At 38.8% G+C, this 17621-nt stretch overlaps 1 protein-coding gene and 1 non-coding gene across 2 annotated transcripts; both read left to right on the forward strand.

Annotated features, from left to right (window-relative positions):
* Positions 1-154: 154 nt before the first annotated feature.
* HAUS6 (HAUS augmin like complex subunit 6) lies at positions 155-17355 on the forward strand. Its single transcript, XM_026866053.1, has 16 exons — positions 155-255; positions 1605-1677; positions 2684-2807; positions 3368-3515; positions 6019-6084; positions 6205-6256; positions 6453-6626; positions 7252-7427; positions 8041-8167; positions 8745-8841; positions 10490-10580; positions 11915-11978; positions 12522-12707; positions 13599-13734; positions 14115-15113; positions 17008-17355. Exons 1-16 carry the CDS (start codon positions 155-157, stop codon positions 17067-17069), a joined length of 2676 nt encoding a protein of 891 aa, XP_026721854.1. The 3' UTR covers positions 17070-17355.
* Positions 11703-11832, forward strand: LOC113490185. Its single transcript, XR_003400172.1, has one exon.
* Positions 17356-17621: the final 266 nt, after the last annotated feature.

Raw genomic sequence — 17621 nt, forward strand, 5'->3', positions numbered from 1 at the left:
GTTAGGTCGGGTGTGGGCGGCCGCGCGCGCGCGGGAAGTTTTAGCGGGCGGCGGAAGATGGCGGCGGCCGCTCTCACGGGGCTGCTCGGCGGCCATTAGCGGCCGCGCTCTTTCCTTCCAGCTCTCCGCTCCCGCTCTCCTCTGCGCGCTCACTATGGACGGCGAGTGGGAGCGCGACCATCTCCGTCTCTACATGCTGGCCATGGGCTTCGTCGAGAAGGGGGCTGACGACAGCGACTCGACTCTGATATCAGAGTAAGTGCGAGGGAGAGACGGGGAATGAGAAGAAGGTGGAGGACGGTGGCTCTTTTGTGACCTCCGGCCACCGAACGGGGCCCTGGGTTTCACCCAGCAGCGCAGGCCTCAAGAGGAGGCGTGGGGCGCGGTCTCGCCGTGGCCGCCGAGGAGCCTGACGTAACACAGAGGAAACGCCTGAATTTCCGTGGTGGTCTGCACTACCTGTGCCTGAGTACAGGAAACCCAGATACGGCAGTAACTCCTGCTCTCCGGTGGATGCATCCTGCAGAGTCGCATGGAGAAAGTGAACCGATTGGCTTTGTACCTCTTGGTTTGAAAAGTTCTTTGAGAGAAGATGCTCTCACTGAAATGATTTCAACTTTCTTAAATGGGCTGAAGGATGTATACTTTTAGCTGTGCAGAAAATAAAGCATCCAATGTATAACTTGTAGCACTTTAATATGAAGTTGTATTTTGTAATCTTAAGAGAACAGTAGAAACGCTATTTTAATTCGGCATCCTAACTACTCATGTAGCCCGTTATTTGCATCTTAAGCACACGTGTGATAACCCAAAGAGCAGTGCACTTACTGTCATTGCCCTCTTCTTGTCTGGTAAACTGATAGTCCTGTGCAGAAGTGTGTATTTGGCTTGTGAGGCTACCGCTGTCTACATAATCAAGAATATAATTTATGCAGTTGTTGAAGGGGAGAAAAAGTGGTCTCATGGGGAATGAAGGAAAAGAAGAACATACAGTCAGAGGATTAGTTTCCTTCTGATTATAACTCAGTAATGTGTCAGAAGCCTCGCCTTAATTAAAGTTGTTTCTGATAGTATCTGTAATTTGCTGAGTTTGTAAAAACTTTAATAGCTGCAAAGTAATCTACCTTTCCCTTGCATTTCCCAGACCAAATAAGCAACATTTCCCAGGTATGAATTGCTGCCAGGATCTTCAACATAGCAAGACTCCCGTCTTCCTTAATGTTTTTCCTCGTAGAGCTGAGCTGTTTTAGCTTACATATTATGATAGATGTCTGGAGGAATACAAGTGATATGAAAATTGTCAGCATTCTGACCCCCCCTTTTTTTTTTTTTCCTCTTCCCTTTTCCTGAGTTAAAAAGAGCTGCAGACAAATCCCCATCAAATAGTCTGTATTTAACTTATTATGGCAAGAAAACAAGCTACTTTTGGTCTAGGCTATATTGCCTCATTTTCTGGCTCCACCAGGAGGCATCACCAAGAAATCTTTTTCTCTTTAGTGTTGTTCTTATAATGGCTATTTAAGTAACTGAATATTTGAATGTGTTTTGAAATGGCTTTCTTTTTTTTTTTCTTTCTTTTTTCCCCATGCTTTTTAAATGGAAAGAGAGGATGTCCCTCTAGAAAAAAACGATGATTCTGTATTGAAGCAGTGCTGTATGTGGCTAAAGAGTGTTATGGTGAGTATTATGAAGAGTGGAAATTGATGCTCTTACTGGTTTCTGTGACTTCATTCTTTTTTTGAGAGAGAATATGTAGTGCTTTTAAAAAGGATTTTTAAATAAGGTTGCTTTACCAAAGAATTCAGTTTTGCCTTGTGTCTTATTTCATATACTTGATCTTAAGATTTCTTTGAGGATAAAAGGGTGGCATGGTGGAATTTAGGTGACAGAGACTTAATGTTGTTTCTTGAAACTGCTGTGACTTGCTTCTGGATAATGGGGTTTGATTAAACAAGTCTTAAGGGTTCCTCAGCTCTAGGTAAGAATAATTATCTTCAGCCTGAGAGGTGTTTGTCTAAGTTGCCCGGAAAGGTGTTTATTATTGTGAAAATGGTTTCAGATGCATCAAGAACCTGTCTTTCCTTATATATGGGGAAAGGAACTAAAGTTTAAGGTGAGTTTTCTAAAGGAAAAGAGGCAAACCAAAATCGATTGTTTCAGGTATCATTGGTTATTATGTTATCTTCTCATGCTGCCTTTGTTTTCCTGATAGTTCTATAAATCAGGTCTTTATGTACTTTGATTTTTTTTAGTACTAATGGCCAGGGTGAAAGCCAACAATGTAGTATCTCCGAGTAAGATAAAAGCAGAACAAAGTACGCTGATTAATGACTTCAGTAAAAAATATGAAAAAACCCCCTTAATATATTTTTAAAGGTAGTGTTACCAGTTAGGAGTGAGGAGGGCAGAGATTTCTAACATTCACCCATCATTGATGTCAGTCTTTGCATTGAAACTGTCTTGCATACAGAACTAGGGATTATGCAGGGAACATTCAAAAAGTTATAGTCTCTTTTGCTCACTAGAGTAGACATCAGCTGTGGTGGCAAAGTACTTAATCTTTGCATCAGGCTTGCTAGCAAGTCGACTGCAGTGTTTTGGTACTCAGATAAATGTTTGATGGCTGTTGTTTAAGCTTTATTTCTTAGATCAGTTTTGTTTAAAACCGGTTTAACTTTTCTAGAATGAAGGCGATGTTACTCAGATTTTACCTGAAGATGTTTCTCCTGATAATCCTAAATGTTTTCAACAATTGTATTTGTTTGCGAGACACGCAATGGTTGAGGACATGAAGCTGAACTCTGTAGGTAAGCTGTAATGGAGCAATAAAAATGCTTCATTTGTCATGTGTAACAGTGAATCTGTCAAGTCTTTAATATAAGCCAAGAGCTCTAAGTAGTTCTGATTGCTCAGTTCAAAATCTTTCACAGGGTTCTGTGCACTTGTATAGAGCTACTGCTGGTAGAACCGTGTAGATTGTTTTGCTTTTTACGGCATTATGGGTCTTGCTCCAAGGTTATTCTGTGTAATGCTGTATACCATTACCATTAACAATGGTTTTGTTGAAAAGTATTGGACCACTCTACTGTACTCTTTCTCACAGCTTGAGGAATTCCGAAGACTCAGAACTGTATGTTCTAGGCATCTTGTATTGTTTTGGTGACCCTAAAGAACAGGGAAGGGGGAGTGAGAGTCAGGGAATGAAAAGACATACAACAGCAAGAGCTGGCAAAAAAGACAAGGCACTGCATACCCTTTTTCAGTCCAGGTAAAATGAGTGTCTTGATTTGTCATTCTTCCAGTTCAGGTGTGGAAGTTGTCTGTTTGCTAAGTGAGTGATATAATTCAAATATTAACTTTCATTTAGGCACTGATACACCTTTTGCTGAAGATGTAGAGTTGGAACCTGAGGATACGTACATGGCATTTGCAAGACATAGAGTTGCATGCAGTAAACTTCTGCACATTTTTCGAAGGGAATATTTTATAATTCAGGAATATGAGAGAAAAGCAGCGTAAGTAATGCATTTAAAGGAACAGAGTCTTTTTATAAAAGCTGACTTTTGTGTGTGTGTTTTTAAAACGTTTTGAGGAGTCCACATCGCTTTATATCATGAGTTCTGTTGAACTTCAGATTTTTTCCTCCTTTACCTGCTCTAATTGATGGTTTGTAGGGTTGTCATGGTCTAGCCCCAGCTATTAGGCTGTTCGGAAATTAATTTTCGTTTTGTGATGTGATTTTTATTGTATATGTTTCAGGAATAATACCTTCTCGACTGGTGTACTGTTACATATTTTTGAAAAGCTCATATTATGAACTTTCATGCTGTATCATTAAATTATAATATAAACTGCGTTTTTGACAAATTTTGGAGGTTTGAAGTTCAGATGTCAAACCAGCAGTTTCACCAGATCTACGAGTTCAAACTTGGACGTAATGCAGTGCAAGATGCTCGAAACATCAATGAGGTATATGGCCTGGGAAGTGTTAACAAATGGACAGTGCAACTTTGATTCCAAAAATTTTGAGGTGGCAATTTCGACCTTGAAGATCAAGAAGGTCGCGGACGTCCTTCTGCTATTGACGACAATGAATTGAAGGCTCTGGTGGAAGCAGATACTTATACAACTGATTGAGAACTTGCAAAAGAACTCGTGGTAAGCATATCAACTGTTTCTAAGCATCTGAAGAAGATTGGAAAGTCGAAGCTCGACAAATAGGTGCCACACAAATTGAATGAGAATCACAGAAATCGCTGTTTTTGAAATGTCGTCGGCGCTTTTTTTTCACAGCCAGAACAACCGGTCTCTCGACCGTATTGTGACGAGCGACAAGAAATGGATGCTCTATGATAACCAGCAGTGATCTTTTCAGTGGTTGGACCGTGATGAAGCTCTGTAGCACTTCCCAAAGCCGAATCTGCACCAGAAGAAGGTTATGCTGACTGTCTGGTGCTCTGCTGCTGGTTTAATCCATCACAGCTTCCTGAATCGGGGTGAAACGCTCACAGCAGCGAAGTACACCCAGCAAATCAATGAAATGCACCAGAAACTTCAACAGCTGCGCCCAGCACTGGTCAGCAGAAAGGATCCAATCCTTCTCCACGATAACGCGTGGCTACATGTTGCACTTTCGACGCTGCAGCGGTTGAACAAGCTGGGCTACGAAACTTTGCCTCATCCACCGTACTTACCAGACATCTCGCCCACCGACTATCACTTCTTCAAGCATCTTGACAGCTTCCTGTGCGGGAGATGCCTCAGAAACCAAGGGGAGGCCGAAACTGTCTTCGGTAACTTCCTCACCTCCAGAAGTCCAGAATTTCATGCAATCGGAATAAATAGGCTTGTTTCTTGTTGGAAAAAAATATGTTGATTCTAATGGTTTTTATTTTGATTAATACATTTTATTCTGAGCTGAGATATGCCTCTTCAAACATACAAGTTGAAATCGGCAATTAATTTCTGAACAGCCCGATATTCCAGGGAGACCTTATAGCAGCTTTCCAGGACATAAAGGGGGCCTACAGGAAGGATGGTGAGGGACTCTTTATCAGGGAGTGTAGTGACAGGGCAAGGGGTAACAGTTTTAAACTGAAAGAGGGTAGATTCATAAGAGATACGAGGAAGAAATTCTTTCCTGTGAGGGTGGTGAGACACTGGAACAGGTTTCCCAGAGAGGTTGTGGCTTGACAGCGTTCAAGGCCAGGTTGGATGGGGCTTTGAGATGCCTGTTCTAGTGGAAGGTGTCCCTGCCCATGGAACTAGGTGATCTTTTAAGGTCCCTTCCAACCCAAACCATTCCATGATACTCTTATCACATAAGGCTCTGCTTTTAATGGAAGGCTCAATAATATTATTTCTAGAGATCAAAGTCTCCTAAAGTTCTCTGATTCCTATTAATTTTGCATCTCCTTTCACCTTGCTTGGGAGGTGTTAGTGCTCTTGCTTACCTTGTGAGTGGTACCCTTCAAAAATGCAGTGTTCTATTAACAAGGCATCAGAGCTCTGAAGATTCATTAGATTTCAGTCTCATTCATGCACACAGTGTTTCTGAACATCAGGCTACTGTTTTTAAATGCTTAATAATTTAATTAAAGCGCTTTGGCAAAAGAACTTTGGTCATCCAGCTTCCTGTACTCCAGTATTGTGTTCTGTGTTTTTTTGAAACTAAGGGATTTGGTACTGTCCAGCTGCTGAATATATTTGGAGGTTTATATTGATATTGTACCTTTCTAGTAACTTTGTTACTGTTCTTGGTTCTAATAAAAGCTGTTCCATTGCAGTAGAATAACTGACAGCTACATTGCTTAATTTACAAATAACCTTAGTGGCTTTCCTGACTGCCTTTGTGCACAAAGTCATGGTGAGACAGTCAAGGATAAATTTCTTTTACAAGTTCCAAAAATGCCTCAGTATGTAGATTTGAAACGAATGAGCATATTGGTGATTGTTATGAATTCTTAGAAGAAACTTGGTTTTAAAAATCTGTAGTGTAATTGTTAACTTTTTTCCTAGGCTATTAAAGAAAGAAATAAAACAGATAAAGTCTGAATATTCAGTCCTGCACACAAGGTCTTCCAAGTAAGTGTTTTTCCTTGTAACTAAGTTAGTATATATAAAATTGATTTATCAATTTTATGAAATATGAACTGTAATTTCATTGTGGTCCACTTGAACTTTTGTTTTTCATGGTGCATATAGGATGAAACAAAATGACCAAAGCAAAAATGATAAAACTGAAAGAATTCAAAAGGTGAGCTTTTTTTTTCTGCTGTGGCAGCCTACTCTATTAGATTTCTGCAATGCTTACTCAGATACTTTCATTTCCACGTGTCTGCCTGCGATTGTGCTAGCCTACTGTCATGTGCCTTTGTGCTGTTTTAATACTTTGTAATCATAGTTATTATGGCAAACGTTTTAACATAGCATTTTTGTCCTTGTCTATTAAGGTCCGCAGTATGTGGACACTTATAATGGAAATGCTTACATCTCTCAAAAATGAAAAGGAAGTTGTGGATTTTGTACTTGAAGGTTCTGTTGATCAGTTCATTTTAGATGGAACTAACATTGTTTTCAGTGTTCCACAACTGTTGGCTCACAGACTTGAAAGTGACATATACCAAGTAAGTAATTTTAGTCCTTGCTAAATTGTATTGGTTTTTTAGTCCCCAGGGGTGTAATAAGATGCCTTTAAAAAAAACCCTCAAAGCAGACTTCACAGGTGGTGACAGATGATTGCTCAAGGATGGAGAAGATATGTCTAACAATGCATGTAAAATTTGTTGTGATTATGCTGCTGTTTTGTATTGGTTATGTCTCAACCATTAACTTTCTAAGTTCAATAACTGCATGGGTAAGTCTGCCTCAGTACTTGATTTCTTTGTTTAGACATTAAAACTAGGTTGACCAGTTTAACTGTTGCTTTAATTAATGGGCTTTTGTTGTCCACTGTAGTATATAGTGCTGTTTAGGCCTGCCACATCTGTTGGGGGAGCAGGTAAACAGAATATCTCATTAGTTGAAGTTTTATTAGTTTATGTTTCTTTATAGGCTTCTTTCAAGCAGCTGATTCTAGAAAACAAACCTGACACTTAAATTTAGAATGTGTTTTTTTAAAAATTAATCTGTCAGGAACTGAATCAAAATACAAAGTGGAACGTCGTATCACTGCTTTGATACAGAAGACATAACTTTGTGATACTGATGATATTCATTAATTCTTTTTGTTCTTTCTTCCTATGCTTCAAGACTTGTACAGGAAATTTATATGAAGCTGAAGAACTGAATTTCTTAACAGTCATTCAGTTATTAAATGAAGCCCTGAAGACATTGAGAGATGAACGTAGTCAATTTAACCAATGTGTGGTCACTGAGAATAGTATTAAGTCCTTCAATGAGTTACTACAGCGTTTGGAAGCAAAGAGGTAATTGTCTGGAAATTTTCTCTGGTTCCTTGATCTTTAGTCTAAGGATCATGTTTTCCAACCTTGGAGTCTTTTCTAAAATAATAACATTTGTAGTGAGAACACATTGGTCTTTTTCCTTTGCCACTGGGAAGTGCACATTTGTATTGATCATCTGTCTAACTTTTAAGATTAAGATTTGAGATTCTTCTCTAGGTGACTTCAGCTTTTTGCCTTTGCTTCATTAATATTTTAGGCTTTTTGTCCTGGGGACCTTATTTGCTAGATGGTTTGATTTTTTTCATTTGTTTGGGGTTTTTTATGGTAATCAGTTCTGGGATTTTAAAACTATCTGAAACTGGCTTAGGGAAAGTTAAAGTGTGCATTGCATTGTGTGAATGTGTTTTAATATAGTTCTTCCAACTCTGCTATAAGAAACATAAAGTCTACCTAGCAGCTGCTTTTTAGGTTGTGAAATTCACTTAGTTCTTAGTGAATGCAGAAATGTATGAATAAGTTGGTACATACAAAATATTTTTCAGGCTAAGGGGAACACATAATACTCACCATCTATGCAGAATTGTTATCTCCACCAGCAGATGGGTTATATTCATTTTTCACATTCATGTTACAGCCTAAAACTAGAGAAACATCACTGTGTGTTGAGTGGATCTATTTCTAGAAAACAGGAAGACTGGGAAGTGAAGTGGAAAAACTATCTTGGCCTGTGTCCTTTTAATTTAATCTTAGATCAGGATGAGGTAAGTAGTGTTCAATTTATCTGATTCTAGGGAAGAGAGTGAAGGTGAGAGAGGTTTTACATCCAAGCTGTTGTGTTCTGATGCAACACTTAAGCTTTGTATGTGAGATTAGGGAATCAGGTAGCACAATAGCAAAAATTGCTTTTTATAATCTTTCTTGAAGAAGATACATTAGCTGCCATTAAGTCAAATGTATTCATTTGAGATGGGTTATGGAACCATCTTGTCAAGACAGTATATCAGCATAAGAGCAAGCTGATTGGTTTTGGTTTTGTCCGTATCCATCCCCCTGTGGAAATTGTGCTTTCATGTGCTGTCAGTCTGAACATCTTCTGAGTTCTGGTTTTCCCTTTTAATGTGATCTGCTTGATGAATGAACTGTAACTTTTACTGTGACACATTGATACAGGAGTCTGAGGTTACACCCTTGTCTTAACTACCCAGCAGAGAGAGGACAAGTTTCATGTTTAGTCAAACAGCTGGTTTGCAGAAAAACTGTTGTAAATAATTGTCTTTTAATTGCTGTTGATATGCAGATTTTTTTCAGCCTGCTTGTGTAACTTTTTTCTTTTGAAAGGAACTGCATTTGTTAAGAGATTTGCCACCCCTTTCTTTTAATCTTGCAGAAGAAGATGAGGATGGTGCCCCTTACCAACATGTAGTATCAGTTTCAGGTGGGTGAGCAGAAGCTACTCCTTCTTCTCCTGCCACAATTTTTAAAAGATACTTACAGAGTTGAACCCTGCTTGTGTTTGCATGTATCTTTGATAGTCTCTGATAATCTGGTTCTGAATGACTCCTTGCCGTAATTGCTTTACATTTTTCAACCTTCTTGTATCTCAGAGACTCTCTAAAGCTTTTGATATGGCAAAAAAACAATGCTGGAGTTGTTTGGTATTTTGTTGTTCTTGCACCAAGGGTTTTGAAACAGATTTCCATGTACAAAGTTTCATTCGTGGGTTCTAGAGAATACATTCACTCTTAACAGTAACAGTTGCTTCAGGTTGGAGGAGTAATAAGAAAGAAAGAAAGAAGAGAAAATTTTTCCCATTGACCAGCTGGGAAAAGAAATTGAAGGTGTCTTTCCTGGTAAGCGTCTTTCTCCAGTGCATTCTGTAATTCTTACTTCACAGTAAGTGTGCCATTTGATCAGGACCTTACTTGATCTCTGTGTTGGTTGCTTTCGGTCATCAGGTTAACTGTAGTGATCAGAACTCACTTTGATCAGGCATGGATGTTGCACGTGCTAAATGACTGCTGAGCTGGTTGTGTTTTACTGGGTAGTGCTTATTGACAAAGTGTTGACTGTACCTAGAATAGAGTTATAAATCAGAAGCCACAAAGCAAGGGTGGAAAAGGAGAGTGAAGACTGCTTGAATCGTGTCATTTGCAGTCCTGTTTAGGAAAAATTTCAAGGTGCAAAGCAATAGGGAGATCTTTTTTGTTATAAAGGTAAAAACACTTCTCCAGTGGTCTTGAGGGTATGTAGATATTAGGCTAGAAACTGCAAAGGAAAAGCTACAGGTCTGAAAATGGAAGGTAATTTGCATTAAAAATTCCAAAGATTAAAATACTATGCAATAATGCTGTGAACTTCTGGTAATACTAGATTAGTTTGAGACAAACTGGTGTCTGTGCTGTTCTCTCTACTCTGTGGTTAAGATGCTTGGTCTGAGAATCCAGCCACTAACAAAATTAATGTTATACCTTGACATACCAAGGTTTTAAAAAAAAAAAAAAAGTTAACCTCACCTAACTTATTGAAGTGAGCTTGGATTTTCAAGGTGGTGTTGAGGTGAATACAAAAGGAAATGCCATTAATATTTGCAGAAGCTGAAATTTTGGGTTAGTAGAGAACTACTGAGGTTAAACTTTGACTGTTTATCCAAATGACATGCCAAAATTGATAATTACTGTTCTAGAGAGTCCTGAGCTGAAGTATGTGGACCTCTGATAATGTGCAAAATATTGCCTTTACAATGTGCCTTGCCTTGCTTGAACTCAGGCAGCCTTGATCAGACAGAGTATGTCCACAGAGATGTTTATTGAATAATGTAGGTGATGCTGGTGGGGAAAATGGTGGAGTTTCGCTTTGTGTATAACACAAATAGATGCTGGGTGCTAGTGACATCTGTGACTGCAGGTGGTACCTGAGCAAAAGGATTGATTCCACTGTCCTGCTTATATATTATTTTTCTTGGATTGTTCATAAAGTGCATCCTATGAATAGTCTACAGAAGTGGTCTGAGTTACATGTGTCACCTGGGAAGCCTGAGTGGAAAAAATGGAGGCAATAACAAAACTCTTGACTTGCTTTTCTAGATGCATGTGACTCTATTCATGAAGTATCTTATGCAAAAGGTGGTGAGGCATTGGAAGCTCTGATGGATAAGTCAACATCACCATCAAGACGGTAGGATGTTAATGAGAAGTTGATTAAAAACGGTGGAAAAAATAGAAATGTACTTGTTGGAATTGAATATATTGCATCTCCTGATCCTTAGTAGATTGTTTCAGCAGCCCTCTCCTTACATGTCGAATCCACCTCATAGTCCTAAAGTAACTTTTTTCCACTGGTGACTAATTGATTAACTGGTTGTTGCTGAATAGGATGTGCATCAGTGAAGTTGTGAGGTTTTTATGTCACTTTTAACTATATTCTTTAAAGCATTAAGAGATGGGTAGAGAAAACAGAATTCTGTTTCTCAGATTGGGTTGATGGAGGGCATATATGTTCAGTATATCCTGAGAATAAAAAACCAGATATTCACAGGAGTCGTTATTTGTGTTTGAAAAAAAACTAAAGCCAAACCAAAACAAAACCCCTTGACTCCCAAGCAGAATTACTGTGTTAAACCTTTTCAACAAGGTTTTTCTTATAAATCTTCTAAAATTACTTTGTTCTTTAACTTCTCTTACTGCAGTTCATGGAAATTACAGAACACAAATCAATGGTATTCTAAAAAGTTTTGGCCTGTTTGTCATTTACTCAGTCCAAGAAGGTTTCATAAACTTTGACTTACAAACACTGTATCCTACAGATACTTGAGAGTGGCCTACTAGGAGAGAAAGGGAGTTAGCAAAGGAAGGCTATCCTGTATTTAGGCATTAGTAGGTGTACTTACATGTAAGTCTCAATGAAGGTCCAAGTAGCACAGTTAGGAGCTAGAGCACAGATTTCTCTCACTGACTTCATACAGCATGGATTTCTGTCTGCTACTGATTCTAAAGACAGGTAACAGCAAATACTAACATTTTAAGGTGCGTTCTTCCTGATGAGTGAGGACTATCTTACGTTTTAGAGAGCTATGCAGTTAGCACTACACTCATCTGAAGTGAAAAGGCTGATGGTTTTGGTAGCTGGCTGACCATTAAATATCAGTAGGTTCATATAGGAACAGACTTGTGGATGCCAGAGGCAATTCAGAGGAAGAATATTTAGTTATCTTTGATTGCAGAAGACTTCTTTACAAAATGTATCCCAAAATCCCTTCTTTTTGTTATTCGGTGGAAAAGTTGCATAATTTATTAATTTTGGGAGGCTGATACACAACTAGAGCTAAATCTACTCTAATTGTCACATGTTCTCCCTATAGTAAAATTGCCTTCTGATGACCGGGACGAATTGAGGGAAATCGTAACGGACAGATACGGGGCACACATATGTAATGGCCTTGTACTAAGACATTTAATTTGTCTCTAAATTTTATTTTTATTCCCCCTTTCTCTCCCTCATCCTCCCTTAAGGATCTCTTCAGTGCCTTTGGAGTCGTCAAAAACATCTGAAAACAGAGATGTGTTAATTGAAAAGGTGGTTCTTTATTAATTTCCTACCTGTCAAAGATACTTGCTTTTTACATTGATTGAAGCCTAGACATAGTATTAGGGGGGAGGGTTGTGGGGGTTTTAAGTAGTAATTTTACAGATCTGAGTCAGGAAGGGACTTGTACCTGACTTCCAGTACAACCTACAGTGTGTCACTGATTCACTGCTTGCTGAAGCAATTTTTCTGGTGTAAGCAGTGGTCAGACTTTGATGTTTCTTAAAGTTGTGTGTGAACTTAAGGGTTATAACGGGGCCTAAAAGCAACTTGGATGTAGAGTAGGTTGTTGCGCAATTGTTCACTGTAGTGTGTTCAAGATAGTTGCAGATGAGTCATCTGTGTTCTGTGCAACACCTTAGTACAGCCACTATTTACATCCTACTTTAAATACGATTGTAAAATAGAATTTAAGACTGAAATATTTTTATTGACTAAAGCCGTTGCTGTTCAGAATTTGTACAGAAGTTTCTTCATGATAATTTTCTGACACTTGAGTTTAAAACTTCTATTAATTCCTGTGTATTCCTCTAGAACCTGCATATTGAAACTTGCAAGGGAGAAAAAAAGCCTGTGAGTCCAAAGATGTCAAAAAATGGAAAGAATGAGTCTACCATTTCAGAAATGTGTCAGAATGGAGGTGATCATGTTATCCAGACAGAGTCTGCTGTCATAAAAGAAGACCCTTTCGAGAAAACTAGAGATGAACTGGTAGAAGAGGTTAGGAAAAGTTATTTAAAATTTATATTTTTTTTTTAAATAAATGGTTATTAAATTCAGAGAACAAATTACGAATTCCATTATAAAATGCCTCTTGTAATCTGCATACATCAACAGTTACTTTTTTCTGCTAGATAGTGTCACTAAGTTTTAGGGATGACTGCCCAGTTAAGTACACCCTGAAAGCATGGAGCGTGTGGAGTTAATAAATCATGGTGAAGTGAATAGCATTCTCAGTAGAAACATGATATGATTTTTATCACAGCACACATTAATCTATGAACCATTGCATATATTAAGAATTCAGCAGTCCTTTTTGTTTCTGAAGTTATGCAGGTTAAATATTTACCAGGGACTTGAGAATTTTAAGCAAAAATTTAAGTATTTCCTTTTTTAGGTCTTTTATTTAAGATTTAACTGAAGAATTCTTTTACAAGAGTTACTGTAGAATGTGCCACAGCTTGATTTTGAAAGCAAATTGAATCTTCACTGAAATGGTAGTTATTTTCCATCTGCTAAAATGTTTTATAAATGTTGTATATAAAATGTTTATAAAATGCTGTATAAATATAGCTCTAGTCTGTATGCTTACGCAGTCCTTGACTAGTGTCTTAAATATATTATATTTGAGCACAATTTCATATTTTAAAGATTGATTCATAAAGGAACTTCAATTCTAATTTCTGTCTTCAATTCTGATTTCAGTCCCCTGTCTTCATTTTGTGTAGTAGGACACTGTGGTCATTGTGAACCTAAGTAGTAAATAGCAGAAGAGTCAGGAGATTCCAGGCTCTTCAGATCATTTGGAGAATGTATCAAGCCATTACTGACAGAGATAAAACAGTTATAATTTTGCTTTCTCAGGATTTGCCCTTCTCTAACATCCTACAGGTTGTAAAAACAGTGATATCTGAGTTGCCTCAGAGTGGTGAAGAAAAAGGAATGGCATTAGAAGATATCATTAGCTCAGTGTGTTTTAACCCATTTGTAACAAGAAAAGAAATTCCTCGAACTCCAGAAAATCTGAGTAAGTCTTAAACTGTGGTTTGATAATACTTACTGATTAGAAATGTGGTTAGTTCATTGACATTGTACATGACACACAACAAAAAGATAATTATTTCACTGAAGCTGCAGGTTGTTCTAATGGCTCACTCTGTAACATAACATAGTGAGCCTAGTAAGATACAGGCCTAATAAGCTGTGAATACCATTAATTTTATTTAAAATAGATTTTTTTTTCCCTGTGTAGAATCCCCTTTGTATTGAGGAAGAAAACTAAGCATAAGCAATGTAAAACAGCTATGCATCTTCCTTCTTGGATTGCTTAGGTTAGTGAAGGTACAAAAGAAAAATGCACTGAGTGTATGAAAGTACTAAAATTTTACCATGATTTGTTCCATTTAGTTACTGAAATTAGAAGCTCATGGAGAAAAGCTATTCAGACTGAGTGCTCATCAGACATAGAGCTGGCCCCAACTGAAGTAATGATAGAAGCTCCAATGGATGCTGGACCTATAACGCAGGACATGGCAGACTCTAGATTTGTGTGCATGGCCTCTGACTTTGATCCTCCCTTGTCAGAAGGGGAGTCCCAGTTGAATTCTGTAGAATTTGGACCTCAAGAGCAGATGGGGATAAGTCATGTCATTGAGTCTCCAGCTTCGGAAACATCTGAAATGCAAGAGAGTGAGAGAAATAAAACACAAGAATTAAAATACGTTGTTTTGAACAGAAGTTCTGTAGACAATACAGAAGAACCTACTATTCAGTATGTAAAGAGTAGCATGAATACTCTAGATATTTGTTCAGAAGACAGTAGCAGAACAAGTGTTGTACCTTCAGACCACTCTCAGGGTTCTATAATGAATAGTATGCAGCACAGGAATGTATCTCCACCATTAAGTTCTACCAGTCCTGAAGCTGGCCAGTTGGGCATATTGGATGAGACATTTCCAGAAGAACTTGGTGACTTCAGTTTCAACAAATCTGCAAGCTCAGAGCTTGATTTTGATGGAATAGACAGCATGCACTTAGCAGGTGGTTCAGAAAATAAGGGGGATATTAAATCAAAGCTAGATCTACAGTCCCCATTCAACACATATGAAGTGCTGAAAATGTCTGCATCTACAAGTGAAGAAGAGCTTCATGAAACATCTGATGGGGATGAATTTTTAAGTTGTAGATCAGACCAAAGCATTTCACCAGAAAAAATAGGAAAATGTGAATTGTGCAGTCCTCCAGAACTCTTCTCACTGGATGAAGAATTCACCAAAATGCCATCGCCACAATCTCATAATGAGAGAGAATATTACCTTTCATCTTTACTGGTATCCTGTAAAAATCTGGAGAAAATGGCATCAATGGTAAACGAAATCCCACCAGACTTAATACATCTATTGAAGGGTAAGTGTCTGTGTACTTGAGCAACAAGATTTTTGTCCATTCTGCTACAGCGTGTAGTACTGTATATAACCTACTCTGAATAGCTGAACTGTGCTGTGGAAGTGTATGGAGACATATTATTTCTATGCTTATTCCTTATGGGAGATGAGACATAAAAGCAAAGGAAACATGCTTCCTTTAGTTGTATAAATATCTTGCAAGTAGGAGGAAAGATGTTAATCTGATTTTCTGAGGTAATCTGCAGCTATTAAAAAAAAAAACAAACAACCCTCAAGGTGTATTAGCAATGGAGTAATCGGAGTTAAATTTTGAGAATTCACAGTTAGTTTGAAATAGTGTGTTTATTGTGAACAAATTTGGCTGTTTAGAAATGTGTTTTAGATAGTTGGAACTTCTGTGAGTTCAGTCAGGTGTTCATAGTCTAATACTTTATTAATATAATTTTTATTATGAAGTAGCCTGCATTCCAGCCTGCCTGCCCTCTCACCCCATTTCCAACAGAAGTGTCAACTTTCTTTAACCAGTAGCGCAGTATTTAGATACATGTGAGGTCAATTTTGAAATGCATTAATAAAAATGAGTCAGTAATGATTATACAGAAGACTCACCAAAAGCGATGGTATTTAGTGGAGTACTAGAAATTTATCACAACAAGCTAGTCTGCAGTAGTGAGATTACACTTTGTGCAAAGGCTTCTGCAATTTAGCTTTTGCTTAAAAGTGTGGCTGTACTGATAGCGGATGATTTTACCTTATGTTGTGGTTTGAGCCCAGAGGGCAACTGAGCACCATACAGCTGCTCACTCACCCCTTCTGTCTGAGGAATGGAAAGGAGAAAATAAAGCAAAAAGCTGGAGAATTAAGATAAGGACAAGGAGGGATGACTCACCCGTTATGGTTATGGGCAAAAGACAGACTCATTAGGGGGAAAAAAAAGGACATCAGTTTAATTCAACACTAACAACAACACTTAACAGACAGAGTAGGACAGTGAGCAGCATTACCACATCTTAAAAACACCTTCTCCTCCCCTCCCTTTTTCCTGGGCTCAGCTTTGCTCCCGATTTCTCTACCTCCTCCCTGCCAGTGGTGCAGAGGGCAGGGAATGGGGCATGTGGTCAGTCCTGCCACTTCTTCCTCAAGAGTTGGGAGAGGACTCCTCCCATTCTTCCCCTGCTCCAGTGTGAGGTCCCTGTCATGGGAGACAGTCCTACATGAACGTTCTCCGACCTGAGTCCTTCCCATGTGCTGCAGTGCTTTCCATGCTGCTCTGGTGTGGATCCTTCCCATGTGTTGCAGTCCTCCCAGTGCCAAACTACAACAGTGGGGGCTTTTTTTCAGAGAGTCCCAGCCTCCTTTGGGTGCAGCCACCTGCTCTGGTGTGGGGTCCTCCAGGGGCTGTGAGTGGGCATCTGCTCCACTGTGACCTCCATGGGTGGCAGGGGACAGCCTGCCCTCTCACCATGGGCTAAGGGGGGTCTCTACTCTGGCACATCTTCTCCCACTCCTTTCTTTCTCCCACTGACCTTGGTGTTTGCAGAGGTGTTCTTACAACTCATCCTCACAACTCCAAGTCCTCCTCCCAGGTTCCCCTTCTTAAATACATTATCTCAGAGTTGCAGCCACTGTCTCTAATTGGCTCAGCCTTGGTGCAAAGGCAGGTCTGACTTTAAGCCAGGGGAGCTTTGAGAAGCTTCTAATAGGGCCACCGCTGTAGCCCCTGCCCCACTACGAAAACCCACCACCACACACAAAAACCCAGCACATCTTATGTGGAACAGTTACCAAAATTGGAAGTACCATTTCATATATGCTTTTGTAAATGCTTTTTAAGCAGTATTTCTGTCAATTAATTGAATATTATAGAATGCTAACTAATTCTCTTTTGCTTCCAGATAAAGATAAGTTGAATGAGAAGTCAAGAAGTAAGGAGCAGCCATCAGGACCAAATTTTTAAAGCAGAAGGACAACTGTATGTGTACAGTTATGGTTCACTTGAGCATGTAGGATCTTCTCCAAGCACTGTCTAGATGAAGAAGTTGCACTCCTTTCTATTTTTTGCAGAGATTGTATTCCAGTCTCCTTATTTAGAAATGTCAGTTGCCTGCTCTGGTTCTTCCAATTTCGTGTCATACATTCTGTGTACAGAATTACTTATTTACTCTTATTTACTATGTATTTGTTCTTAAGCATGTTCTAAAAAATAGCAGGTGTTGAGTAGGTGGCATAATCCTAGAAAATGGAAAAACTTTGGTGTCTCTACCTTGCTCCTGATTTCCATCATCTGTCCGTGTCCCCCCTCCAAAAAAAACCCCATCCCAAGTTTACTTGATGGTTTGTTTTCAGTGGATTCTTCTCTCTTTTTTAGACTTCTCGTCAATATTTCCATCAGTTCTACCTGTTGATAGTCTGCTCTGTTTTTGTAAACTTCCACTGAAGTACCTGTTTTGTCAGGCATTTTATTGAATAAATATTTTACACCGATCTTTTAAAATATTATGACATGTAG

This window comes from Athene cunicularia (genome assembly GCF_003259725.1).
Source record: "Athene cunicularia isolate RWA chromosome Z unlocalized genomic scaffold, athCun1 chrZ_part2, whole genome shotgun sequence".
Classification (NCBI taxonomy): domain Eukaryota; kingdom Metazoa; phylum Chordata; class Aves; order Strigiformes; family Strigidae; genus Athene; species Athene cunicularia.

What these genes read in the sequence shown, in the direction of transcription:
- HAUS6 (XM_026866053.1), top strand. Translation starts at nt 155, where the DNA reads ATGGACGGCGAGTGGGAGCGCGACCATCTCCGTCTCTACATGCTGGCC. An exon ending in TTGAAAGTGACATATACCAA is followed by an intron (nt 6,627 to 7,251) that starts GTAAGTAATTTT and finishes CTATGCTTCAAG; the next exon opens with ACTTGTACAGGAAATTTATA. An exon ending in GAGATGAACTGGTAGAAGAG is followed by an intron (nt 12,708 to 13,598) that starts GTTAGGAAAAGT and finishes AACATCCTACAG; the next exon opens with GTTGTAAAAACAGTGATATC.